At 43.2% G+C, this 14,172-nt stretch overlaps 1 protein-coding gene across 1 annotated transcript in view; it reads right to left on the minus strand.

Moving 5' to 3' along the window:
- Positions 1-976: 976 nt before the first annotated feature.
- Positions 977-14,172, minus strand: part of xpo1b (exportin 1 b) — a 45,529-nt gene continuing 32,333 nt past the window's right edge. The window contains exons 20-25 of the mRNA XM_080017119.1: positions 6,140-6,334; positions 5,665-5,833; positions 5,008-5,142; positions 4,731-4,890; positions 3,389-3,485; positions 977-2,413 (exon numbers count right to left, since the gene is read on the minus strand). Coding sequence (XP_079873245.1) covers positions 2,267-2,413; positions 3,389-3,485; positions 4,731-4,890; positions 5,008-5,142; positions 5,665-5,833; positions 6,140-6,334 — 903 coding nt within the window. The 3' untranslated portion in view covers positions 977-2,266. The remainder of the gene's footprint in view (positions 2,414-3,388; positions 3,486-4,730; positions 4,891-5,007; positions 5,143-5,664; positions 5,834-6,139; positions 6,335-14,172) is intronic.

The following is a 14,172-nucleotide window of genomic DNA, read 5'->3' on the forward strand; positions in this document are numbered from 1 at the left end:
TACTCTGAGGTATTAACATGGGGGGACAGTGCTGTAGGGGGTCGGTCTGGCCCCGTTCCCAGTGGTGCTCAGAGGCCTCCAGCTGTTGCCTCCCCTACACGTGAGAGTGGATGCCAAGGATGGTGGAGGATCTCTGGACCTGGGTCAGGAGGGAAACACAGGTAACCGGAACCCCACCACGCACGCACACAGCTTGAATCAACTGCTAATAATGGCTGTAAAAATTTCAGAAATATGTCAGTGAGCAGAGGAAAAAAATGCTTATTGCTTAACAAAATACAGAATGTTAAAAAGGTGCTCTATGGACATTTGCCTATTATATAAATCATTTTCTGTACATGATATTTATTTTTTTGTGCATGATAAATACTTCCAACAGTAGGGGCTCACAATCACAATCATGCAAGTGAATTTCAATGATAATTTATGGAAATGGTTGGCCCTTGGTTGGCCTTTAAATCCACTCCACAAAATCCAAAGTATATTTATTTTTAAGAGGGGGGGGGCAATAAAGAAAAATGACTGGGATTCCTTGTGATGTGCATCTGGCGGCATATTGGGAGTCTTGAGGCTTTAAGCGTCATCACAACCTTTATTGGAATACCGGGATGTTAGCGGGGATTAGCGGCGGACTCCTCTTTCCAGGGTCCAACCTTGGCAAGAGAGGGAGGAGAGGCTGGAGGAAAGAGGAAGGAATTTGTCCCTGTTGACTAGGAAGAGATCCCGGCTCTCGTTCATATTATATTAATGATCTTTGCTCCAGACACTGTTTATTTCAATACTAGATCTAAAAGCTAAGAGCAGAACATGTCCCATTTTAACGATCATAAATAAAAACAATTCAAAGGCTTTCCTATGTGCCAAACCGCAGTGGAGACAGCCCACAAAGAAATTCAGTTAACGGTGAAAAATAAATCACAACAAAACAGCAGTTAGAAAATTCTCAACTTTAATCAGTTCAAAAAAAAAAATTCACAAATGTAACACTTTGAGAAGGGAAATTTGCCATTAGAGATTGGGTACTTATTTGGATTTATACATTCTTTGTCTTTATGTAATTAAACTTGTTGGCAATTAGTTTCACGCTCTGGACAAAAGCCTTTTGTTTATTTGGATATAACTTCAAGACAAGTACAAACAAAAATTAAAAAAAAAGCAAAAATTAAATGTAAACAGATTTTTTTATTTTTATTTCATTGCGCTCTAAAAGGTAGTGTCTTGAACCACTACAGTATGGTAAACAATGAAAATTAGTACAAGTCAAAGTCCTGGAAAAGCCGTCTGAGTTGTTAGAGGAGTTGTTATAAAGATGCAACCAAAACAAGAACCCATAAATATCTTCACCGCTTCTTTTGAACATGCCATTAATGAAGGCTCACAAACGAGCAACAATCCTCTTAGAGGAAAACAAAACGCTGATGTCGACCAAGCGACAGCACACACACGCGCGCACACACACACGCGCACGCACGCACACGTACACGCACACGCACACACACACACAGAATTAAAAGGGAAAATAATAACCAAATCATGATCCCGTGTTATTAAAGATGCTATACAATTGGGATGATATGCACATAACCTGTTTTGCTTTCCCAAAAACAAACAGGGGGAGAAAAAGAAAAAAACAGCTGTTAAGTCTTTCTTTTCCCCGTTCATTTTAAGGTAAAGCCTGAGTGAGTAGTGATGGATGCGAATCTGGACGCGCAACGAGCCGCAAACCCCTAGACCTCCATCCGTTTTAAGATCCACGTTCTGCCGCGCGAGGCACTTGACAAAACCGTGCACGTGCCTCGCGAGAAGCCCTCCCCACCTCCCGCTCAAACTCTACGTTTAATATATTATTATGAACAATTATGTCGGCGACAGGAAAGGTGAAAAGGGTGAAGGAAAGGAGGGGGGGGGGGGGGGACAAAACAAAAAACGGTTAACTTTCTCGGCTCGACGCGGCCCCGGACAGAAACCAAACGCAAGCTCAGATCGACAGCTCTGGAAAGATTCTTTTTTTTTTTTTTTTTTTTTTTTATAACACAAAAAGTCTCCATAGAAAACGCATGTTATGTAAAAAGGGCCACAGGGTGACACGGTAACCATTTACACGTTATTGGCATCGTTTCGGTCGACAAACATCCAACAGGAAGCCCGCTCGCTCTCCCGTCTCAGTCTCTCTGGGGTTTGGTTGTGGTGGTTTACTGTGGTTGGGGTTGCACTTGTATGTTTTGTTTTTGGGGCTGTACAGGGAAGGGGGGTGGGTGGGGCGGGCTCAGTCGCACATCTCCTCTGGGATCTCGTGGGGGTTGAGGATGCCGGGCACAGACAGCTGGATCTTGTGTTTCTCCTCCTGGGCCTGACGCAGCGACGCCTCCCGCTCCTCCAGGAAGAGATCCGTCGTGTCCTCGCCCGCGAACTCCTGCGGGGACGGGGAAAAACCGGGAGGCTCACAGGTGCGCTCGGCTCATGAGCGCCGACTCACCAGCGCCGCTCCGTCGACGACGAGGCTGCTCACGCTTTACAAACGTAAACTGCGATGTCGGCGGCAATTCTCACGACGCATCCCTCAGCCACATCACAATATCAGAGCGAATCTAATTGTCAGATCCTGAGCGGTGGCCGGTACTAATCCCTGCTCCAAACACCGACATTTTACTGCATATATGTATAAACGTATTGTATACGTAGGTGACAAATAAACCTCTTGAATCTTGGAAAACTAAAGAAGAGAGCGGAAACCCCTCTACGCAACAGTGGCTGTCCACGGCATCCTCACGCGTCACGCAGGCATGAGGGGTATGAACATTTAGGCACTGGACCATAAAACCAGGTCGCATACACAGTTTAAAAAAAAAGGAGTTCTCCCAACAATAAATGAGCGTCGCTCCGCATTCCGTCACTTTCAGACTTCCAGTGGTGACCCCTCCCCCCGCAGGCCAGGAGGCCATGTAGGAAAATGTTATTTCTGGAAACAAAAGCTAAGCAGCCAGCTATGCTGCTACTGATAACCCTTCTGTCCTTGTTACGAATACACAGATTCAAAGCCAAAAGCATTAGCAACTCTATATTTAGTTCAAGAAGACAATACGGGATCATCACTGCAGAAATTAAAATACTGGAGACAACGTCAATCTAGTAGATTATCACATACATGTTAAATAACAACTGAAGCAATGGGCTCAGTCTCACTTCTTGTTATATAACCCTTTGCATTATTACCACATTCAGATGCAATATTTTTATCTTTATCTTAACAAAATTTAAAATAAAAAAAAATAAAAAAATAAAGTATGGTGCTGAAATCAAACACTTTTTTTTTGTTTTTTTGTTTCCATCCGAGTGCAGCAAAACTTTGTAAAGCATGAAAAAGGTTTAAAGAAATGTTGAGTCTCACCTTGATCTGGACCAGGAAGTCTCTGAGGTGTTCCTTGAACGCAGGGATGTCCTGGTTTAAGCTGAACAGACCCGTCACAAACACCTTCACCTGGGCGCTGCAGCCAACACACAAAACACAACGCACCGTTAAACGCACCTTCAGTTAACACTATGACACGTTGTCCCTCTGGGATTTCAGAGTTGCTAGATTTTGCAGCAGCTTTTCTTTCAGCAAAATAGCAGGAATTAGGAAATAATTTGATTTACTTCCAATGAAGAATGTCAATAATTTACTATGATAATATGCATTTTGCAGATCGCCAAAATGTTTTCGTATTATTAGTAGGCTAATGGTAATATTTCGGTAATTTTCATTTCTGGACATAAAGAATGAGCTCAAGTTGACAAAAGAAAATACTAGGTTCCAGTAATTAATATTAGGTCCGTCACAATAACTACTTTTGTTGGACGATATATTGTCCTAGAAATGACTGCAATAAACAATATTGTGATTTTAAGACCATTTTTTGCCACTATGACAATATAAAAGCATAATCTTACAGTACAGCCATTCAAATAACGAGAATAAATGTTCAGAATAAGAATATAAAGAAAAAAAGAAAAAAATAATTGCAATATTGGGCTCAAGTAATACGTTGCATGAGCCCCGCCCACAGTGGAACTCAGAGAGAGCAGATGAGAAAACAGAAGCAGCACGACCAGAAATGACACCAAAACGTGTCGCAGCACAGTTTTGTTTTGTTTCCCTGTTCATCCCACTCAGTTACATTCATTTGTAAAATGGTTTACACAACGCAAGTAATACATTATTAATTTGTGGATGAAGAAATACATGCATGTCTATGATTTTTTTTAAACCTTTATACAGATTTGTAAATTGTAGTATTTATTGATCTTTTCCCATTTGTATTTATTGCTTTATATGTATTTGTGAATTGTGACACATTCCTTCCATAACATGTTTGAAACGTGCTGCATTGCGTCACATTTGTTCAAAGCCATTTCCAAATATATTTTCATAAAACGTGACTTTGAAACGCAGCATCTGTAGAAGTAACAGCGGCACAGTCCACCGTGGATTCTGTCTTCAATAAAACTCGGCCAGGGACTACGTTCATGCTCACTGGGAAAACTCCAAAAGATAAGGAGGGGATCGCGACTTTGGAGGATTCTTCTGTCGCTGGTGCACTGTTTAGGTTTTGTCATGTTGATAACTTGGAGTAGCGGCGTCACTCCCCCGCGCCGTGAAAAAAAGGCTTAGGCGCCGGGCCCAAGTCTTATGATGGTAGGGAAAACCCTACCATCATAAGATGGTAGGGGGGACTGCAAAGTGTACTCACTCCTGTAGGTGGGGGAAGGCTGTCTTCAGCAGGTTGGCCACATACTCCTGGATGAACACCTGGTTGTTGGTGGGGCTGGCGGGGTTCAGCACCGTGGTGATCTTTCCTTCCTCCACCAGGTTGAACATGTACGCCAAGATGGACGCGTGCATCGTCAGGCCTGCGGTGCACAGAGCCACACGTCAGGACTTATTCATATCAACAAATATCAGATTCCGTAGCCCCCTAAGCCACCCTCCAGTGTGAACGACAGGACCGGAGCTTTGTGGCGGCTCACCAGCGGTGTGCGACGTGTCCGTCACCACGGAGAAGATGTGCTGCAGGATGTCGCAAAAGTACGTCTGGTAGAAGCTCTGCGCCGCCGCCTCCTCTTGAGCGACGTTCTGCAGCAGAGTGTAGAGGATCTGCAGACCTGAAGACGGGAGGAGCCAACGGTCACATTCCTCCACCGCCAAATTTTAAAAGAATACACAACTTTGACTCCCCAAGAACTTCACTGCTACTCAAGTTGTGGGAATTTGCTCTTTTATAACCGTATGTTATTAACACCAACTGGTCTGGGATTTTGGTTACCGTGATATGATGATATAGCCCAAGTCTTTAATGCTGCATTACAGTAAAGTAATGCAGTTTTCTGAACTTCATAGACTGTTCTAATCAATGGCTCTAACTTCTTGGTCATAATATCCACATTCCTAATCATTTGGTGTAAATATCTCAAAAGCACCAATACTCATCCCCAAAATGTCGTCAAATTATCAATATCAAGGTATTTGTTTTAATAAAATATCATATTTGTTTTTTGTCAATATCGCCCAACCCTACAGCAAAATTCAATAACAGCCATTCAGCCATTAAAAAGAATACATCAATGTATCCATTGATCCATCTATGACTGAATGAATGTGTGTCTGTGCGTCCGCGTCAGCCTCACCGGTGTCGGCCACATTCCTCATGGTGTGTTTGAAGGCCCAGATGATGGAGTCCAGCACCAGTTTGAACTGGGCCGGGGGGATGGCCAGGAATGCAGGGAAGCAGTGGGAGTTGACCGCTTGCAGCAGGTAGAAGAAATGGGTCCTGTGCTCTGGGAACTCCTCAAAGTTCTGTACAACGCAAAGCCAGAGCGGTGCACGTTGCCATAAGGACATGCACGACTCGGAAACGGAACAAAAGCCGAAACATTTTTTTAAGCGACAACTGTGATAGATAACAAAAAAATAAAATTGAAATAGTAGAAACGTGTTAACCACAAATATTGATGATTTAATTTCTTTCTTTCTTTTTTGCAAACACTTTACCTCTCAAGGTGACATCTTAGAGAAACACTCTGAACTATGAATTCAAGATTTTACGCTAATCCTTCTACACCATGTGATAGATTAGCAGATGAACCCCCAAACCTGACCTACCTTGTTAATCATGTTGAGTGTGCACTCGAAGACCGCGTCAAAGATCTGAGGTATTTCGCCCGTGATGTGTCCTCCCAGCTTGTTGACGATGGTTGCCATGGTGCTGAGGACTTCGGGCTCGCGGGCGGCGGGGACGTTGCGCTGGTAGTCGATGAGGACGGCGTCCAGCAGCGGCGGAACAAAGTTCTCCCCCACCTGGAGTGTGGAAGGACAGATTAGCGGGGATCAAGTCACCGTCGACGGGGGAAGCCTGAGCATGCACTAAAGCTTTAAGGCCCTGATACATGAAGCAACTTTTACAGCAGTGCTGACATTTCAGTTTTCTATTGAAAAAAGTCAACAGCAACAGTCAACTCTTGGGCCACATGGAGAATTACACCCAAAATCCTCCAATCACAGTCCAAGATTTGGGGCCATGTGATATTGCTGTCCTGTAAATTTTCTAAACAATAGCGGCCATCCAAGCGCAGTGGACCGAGGCAAAGGAGTTTGATATGATTCCATTTTTCTCTGGTAAGTGAGAGTGTTGAGAACAACTGTTCGGTTAAAATAGTTGGATATATCGATTAAGTTTTCGGGTCAAGTTGTCAGCGAACAGACATTCGATCATATGAGCTAGAGTGTACGGCGAGAACAATCCCTTCCTAAACCTCAAACTATCAAGTAGAAAAGTTTAGAAATAAAGTTCCTCCCCACATGCTTCAATTACAAGTAATATACCTGATGATAAAGTAAAAAAAAGAAAAATAACAGAACAAAAATTTTTTAGAAACTCTACATTCGGTTGACAAACTGGAGTTAAGAAAAATCTTGTTTTACATTTTTATTTATTATTTTATTCATGCTTTTTTGGTGCAAATACCAGTAGTCAGAAAATGATACTTTCGTTGCATTTAAAGGTTTATTTTCCGTAAGTTAACATTTCTAATTTCAGCCATTTGGCGCAGGCCTCACAGGTGAGTACAATCCCTCCTTAATTAAGGATCCACTTGTCGCTGTCCAAGGTGCTGAACCAGACTTTGGCTTGTCAAACTAACTTCAACAAACTCTGGCCAAATGAACGTATACGGACAGTAGTTCATCACTCCAATTCAAGATGGTAAAGAAGCTGACTAAGTGTTTTGAGAAAAGTTTGAGGATTGTTGAATGGAACAGGATCCGACTCCACTCGGCCAATCTTCCACATGTGACATGGCAGTTTGTCCTCCTGAATAAGAACTAAATCCCCGACGTTGATAAGGATTGGTTTTACTTTACTTGTACAGTGTGCTGAACATAACTCCATTAGGTACTTCCTTTTCCATCTGTTCCAAAACTCACTCACCGACAAATCCAGCACCTTGTAAGTTGCTCTAAGTCTACTTTTGTCTCTGAAACATGAATGAGGTCTGAAGGCAACGTTGTTATTCTGTGTCCAATTAAGAAATAAGCTGGAGTGAGCGGTCATGGGTCTTGACTGTGTGCAGATAAGTGAGTGGTCTTGTGTTTATCCACTTCTGTTAACAATGATTTGCATCTCTCTGAATGTCAGAAAGATCTTTCCAAGCACGTTCCCGATGCAGGTTTCAGTTGAACTGACAAGACGTTCCCCACGTACCACCCCACCAAGCGGCTCTTTCCAGAAATAACATTTGCGTTTCCTTTCCCTTCATCACGTTCCACAATTCCTTTAAATCTCGGTCAGCCCTCTTAAATGGTTTGGCGTTATCTGAGTAAATAGTACTGCACACAGTACTGGCATTAAATTGCATGAATGACTGTAAAAACGTGTCTGTATATATGTATATACGGTATATGTATATAATGGTCCGGCCAAATGTATAACTACAACAAATGGCTGAGTGTCAGTGATAGTCACATGGTAAGAGTGCAGCATGCTGCTGTGACTGCCCAGCCTTGACTTTATCCTTGTGACAAGTCAAGCAACCTTGAACAATCTTATTGCCAAGTTGTCTACCTCAATAGTACAATCCAATATCTTTCTCTGACCCGTGTCAATATATGCTGTCAACCTGAGTGCATTGCATCACTGTGGCACATTTTGATCATCAATTCAGAAAACTTGTCCTCTGCTGGTAAAATCCATGGGTGCTTTTGCCCATAGGCCCTATGTGTCTTTTGGAGTCTGCCTCCCACACACATGATCTTGTCTTAATCCAAAAGGGGTTTCAGAGGAAGCACTTTTTGACTTCTGTTCAATTCTTTTACATTTTCCAGGTATCTTTTCTTTTGAGAAACATTTGTCTGCCCCCCCCCCCAAAACAAAACAAAGAAAAGGCACATGGACCCCCAGCTCCAGTTCTAAGCATTTTGCCGCTCTGGGCAAATAGAGAAGCACAAGGGACGGCGGATCACTGGGAGGAGACGCCCCGTTGGGGCACCCGTAATGTGCACTTCACTGTGCGCACATTGCAGGTGTGCCGAAGTTCGAGATTCATGAGGAATTCCTCATGAATATATCTTGACCCAGACAATCTACCTGATAATTATATATATATATATATATATATATATATATATATATATATATATATATATATATATATATATATATATATATATATATATATATATATATATATATATATAAAAAAAAGTACACCTGATAAGGAGGGCACCGTGGGGTCCATGGGGCAGGTGCTTGCCGATCATCGCCCTGAATTTTGCACGATTGCCCAAGCCTACACTGTACATTGCTCAAGTTCATATTTTTTCTTGCATAGCTACCGAATCTAGCGCCAATTAAAACCCCTAACCCCTTACCTTTCTCAAAGGCGCTATCTTCATTTTGGCAGAGATTTGACATGTGGTGCATTCGCCTCCTGAATTGATTGTGCATAAATATGCAGCAGCACAGTATGCGCTTTCTCTAGCATTACAAAAAGCATGGATCTCTTGAGTTTGACTGCGACTTGTCACTTTGTCCCAACTGTGAATCATAACGTCTATCTATAGACACTTTACTAGAGTGTCTATAGATAGACACTCATGTCTAAAAATTCAGCGCACCACTGGTTCCAATGTGTGGCTAAATCTATTGGAAGATGCTCGTCACATTCGAGAGCTCTTTCCCACATCTCCTGGAATATAATTTGTACCCTGATAATAAATGGGGACAAGAATCCGACGGGACAGAATATTGTTCCATTTGGAGCGCTGTTCTTATGGTAGGTCTTATCTTTCATGTATTACAGCAAATCTGTCATTTCAAAGACTAAATTGTCCGTTCCAGTCCCACAGACCAGACCTAAAACTTTTAATGGAGAAGAAACCCTGACTGCCTCTTGTTCCTCCTTTGACCATTCCTTTTTAGTTCAGAGCTACTTGTTTGCCACTTAGCTTTAATTCCAGCCCTCGACATTCTCTCTCTGGCCTTTACGCACAGCTCAGAAGCTGCGTTGCTACCTTTGGCTCCACGCTTTTTCCCCTCCACAAAATGGTCAACGTACAGACACTCCTTTAGTGTTTGAACCACCTCAGGGTGTTCTCCTCTGTGTTGTCTTCTCTAATGGCTCTACTGTGCACTGTGTCAAGTAGTCTCCAATAACCTCATTATACCTATCATAGCGTTGGTTTATTTTAAATTGTCTGACAAGATCATCAAATCTATTCTTAGCTGTGATGTAATTGGAGAATATAGTCACCTATTTATTTTTCTAAGGTAAGCTGACTTCATATTGTTCTCCAACAAATTTCAGTCTTTTCAAATCCTTTCACTGCCTCTCCCCCACCCCCCCCCCCCATCTCAGAACATGGTTCTTTCATGTGAATCCCAAGTGATTCGATTTCCCAAAAGCTGCGCAACTGACTTGAGAGCACCTGTTCTGCTCCGACACTTCTCTTTGCATCAGCCATCTGAACATACATTCCAGGGCGACGAGGCCTTCATAAAGTCTCCCCATTTTTCCAGTTGGTCTCCCTAATTGGTCTCCTCCAATTAGGGCCCCTGATTCCATCCTCTGACTAGTTTCTAGGTAACTTATTTGGGTATTTTTAGAGCCACGATACATTCAGGACTTTACCTATTACTGGCAGTTCAAGTCCTCTGGAGATGTCTTCTTAAATTTAGCTGTGCTACCTACTTCAATAGACACCTAGCTACTTGGCTTTGAGTTGGTGAGTCTATCCAAATGGTAGATGTCTGAAGTAATACTGTACTATTCTCAACAATACTTGGGGAACTCGCTACTACTGCATCTGAGGGAATACTGCACTCAGCCTGTCGCACTAGGCTCTCCTGACATCCATCTGTATGCCTATCTACTTCAGGTTCCGGTAACGTCTTTTGTGTTTGTGCTACTTCTTTGAATCGCTTCCCAAACTACCTGATTTTGGATTACGGATTTTTTACACTGTGATATCCCTAATCTTTCGTGGCTTTGACCCTCGCCTCAACTGTCTTTTCGGATTTTGGAACGTGGACTCTGGCTTGGCTTGCGCTTGGCTAGTCTTCGGCTAACGCTAGCTAGCCTGTTAGCCTAGCATATCGCTCACTCACAGTTCAGCTCACAGTCCACCGTGGCATCGAGGGCACCAAGACGGTCTCTACGGCAGCCAGCCTTGTTCCCACTGCTGCCAGACTATCCATCGCCTGCCCGGGCCTCCGCTCCCGAGCCAGTTGGTGGCTGCTCTGCCGCCCCGGGCCCCGCTGTTTTCAACACCGCAGAGCGCCGCCTTGGCTCGCAGCGCAACCTCCGCCTCGTGGCCACTGAGGGCCACGGGGTGCTCAGGACGGTGCTCTTCTGGCTGCTGCTGTCCCTCGGAACTCCTCTGCTGCCGGACCGCCATCCATGCTCATTGTCGGCTCCTCCATGGTTCGACACATCACCCTGCCTGCGGCTAAAACCATCTGCTACCTGGGTGCTCTCGTCCGGGATATAGACTCCAGAATCCCACAGCTGCTGGATCAAAACCCGTCTGCCTCCACTGTTCTTATCCATGTCGGAACCAGCAATCTCAGGAACAAACAATCGGAGACACTTGAAGAAGACTTTACGAAGCTTATTGACAGTCTTCTACAGTCGGACCGCCGGATCATAGTCTCCGGCCCGCTGCTGTGTCCCAGGTTTGGAGACGTAAAATTCATGCGTGTCCTTCAGCTACACACATGGCTCAAGGGATACTTCTGCTCCCTCAACGTACCGTTTGTGGACAACTTCGGCACTTTGAACCGTCCAAACGTCTTCAGACATGATGGAGTTCATTAAAACTTTCATGGATCACTCCTCCTCGCCTTAAACATGGAACGCTGAAATCTTCCATTCGCTACTGATGGTTGGTGAGTCCGATCCACTCTGACATTAATGACTGTCACTCTGCTCTACAAATTCCTGTACTTATAAACCATAGACCGAAATTATGTAACTTCCCTGTAACATACAGGAATCTAAACAATTTACTACCTGTTCAGACTCAAACTCGCAGTACCCCGCAAAGCCATGCACCCAGAACAATAAAAATGTCTCTATTAAACATATAGTCACTAACTAACAAGTAATCTTTAGTTGATGAGCTTATAAGTACTCATAACCTGGATTTCGCTCTATAAACTGAGACCTGGCTGGATAGAAATGGCTCAGTCGCACTCATTGAGACAGCACCTCCTAATTTCAAGTTCTTCCAAACCACTAGAGCTGACCAGAGAGGCGGTGGAATAGCTGCTGTCTTCTGATATCTATACCTGCAAGGAAATCCTTCTCGGAGAATTCACATCTTTTGAACACCTTGCTACATCTATAAACTGCAGTGCCCCGATTTTAATCTTCACTGTCTATCGGCCACCAAAATCTAAAATTGGCTTTCTTGATGAATTCTGAGCTACTGTCCAAGGTCTCCACTGATTATGATTGTGCAATTATCTCAGGTGATTTTAATATTCATGTTGACAATCAAACAGAAATTAAACAGGCCAGACAGTCTTTCTTCTCTAAAATCATTCATGAAAACCTCAGTAGTAAAGTGCTCTTCTTCACTGTTGATCAATTTATTAATCCACCATCTACAACCCCGTCAGAGATGCTCTCCACTGAAAAATGTGAGGACTTTGCTACATTCTTCAGTAACAATGTTATAGCTATCAGACAGAATATTAGTGCCTCAACATCCAGAAACTAACCTACCCTCCAGTTCTCCAGTAATATGACTGCTGCCATGTCTCATTTCGTCCCCTTAGACATAAAGACTGGACGATATTGTCGGTCAGCTCAGGTCCTCCACCTGCTGCCTGGACCCCCTCCCTACCACATTTTTTAAAACAGTTTTTAACCGCCTAGCACATGAGGTATTAGACATTTTAAACGGCTCTCTTCAATCAGGTATATTGCCTGCAGCATTTAAAACAGCTGTCATTAAACCACTCCTGAAGAAGAGCAATCTCGATGCAACAGTTATTGCCAACTACAGGCCCATTTCCAACCTGCTGTTCCTCTGCAAAATACTTGAAAAAACAGTTTACCTTCAGCTTAACAACCATCTAACCTCAAACAGCCTTCTAGACACCTATCAATCTGGCTTTCGACCTCACCATAGCACAGAAACAGCACTTATTAAAGTTCTGAACGATCTACACATAAACACTGATTCTAAAAAACTATCTGTTCTTCTGCTCCTGGATCTCAGTGCTGCCTTCGACAGTGTTGACCATCAGATTTTATTAGCGAGATTACAAAACTGTGTTGGCCTATTTGGCCCGGTTCTAAATTGGTTGAAAACCTACCTACAGGACAGGCAGTTCTTCGTGTCCATCGGAAATTTTGTGTCAAACAAAGTGGATATTGTATGTGGAGTGCCCCAAGGTTTGATTCTGGGAGCATTATTGTTTAACCTTTATATGCTTCAACTGGCACATATTGTAAAGAAACGCAAAATAAATTACCATAATTATGCAGATGATTCACAACGGTACATATCCCTATCTCCTGATGACCAACTCCCCATACACTCACTCACTCAGTGTATTAATGATATTAATGCATGGATGTCACAGAACTTTTTACAACTGAACAAAGACAAAACAGAAATCCCCATCTTTGGTGCAAAGGCTCAAAGACAGAAAATTGCAGCTCATCTCGGTTCTCTGTCCCTGGAGAGCAAGAATTAAGCTAAAAATCTGGGTGTAATCATAGATGGCGATCTAAATTTTAAGAGCCATATCAATCAAATCACAAAATCAGCCTTGTACCATCTAAAAAACATTTCAAAATTAAGAGGCTTCCTGTCGAAAGCAGACTCTGAAAAATGAATCCATGCATTCATAACGAGTAGATTGGACTACTGTAATGGCCTATTCACCAGCTTCCCGAAATCAGCTGTGCAGCGGCTACAGTTAATCCAAAATGCGGCTGCACGCGTTCTCACTTGGACAAAGGTTTGAACATATCACACCTGTTCTTAGGTCTCTACATTGGCTCCCTGTTAAAACTAGAATTGATTTTAAGATTCTGCTACTTGTATATGAAGCTATAAATGGCCTTGCACCTCAGTATATAAAAGAAATGCTAATTATACACAAACCAGCAAGAACTCTCAGGTCCACAGGCAGGCAGGTCTGTTAACTATCCCTCGTATCAACTCTAAAGCGGGAGAAGCTGCTTTCTGTATCTATGCCCCAAGTAAAAGGAACACCCTGCCGAGGGACCTGAGAGAGGCCCCCACACTGAATACTTTTAAAAGCAGGTTAAAAACCTTGCTGTTCGCTACAGTTTATGACTGACTGACTGATGTCTGTCTGTCTGTCTGTCTTACTGGTGCTGGTGCTGTGGCTGCTGCTAACCTTATACCCAAACTTAAACCTCGCTTACCTTATGGATAAAATTAAGCATCTCTAACCCTATACCCTAACTTAAACACCTCTAACCTTATAGCTCAACTTAACCGTCTCTAACCTGAGTGACTTCTCCGGTTCTGGTGAGAGTTACCACTTCCGGTTCCGGTGACTTCTTTGCGTGTGCGTTGCTGTTGTCTTTTTTTGCTTTTGTTTTTTGTTGCTGCTGCTGGAGTTGATGTTGCTGGAGTTGTTGTTTTGTGGCTGCTGC

This window comes from Zeus faber (genome assembly GCF_960531495.2).
Source record: "Zeus faber genome assembly, chromosome: 16".
NCBI classification, from domain to species: Eukaryota; Metazoa; Chordata; class Actinopteri; order Zeiformes; family Zeidae; genus Zeus; species Zeus faber.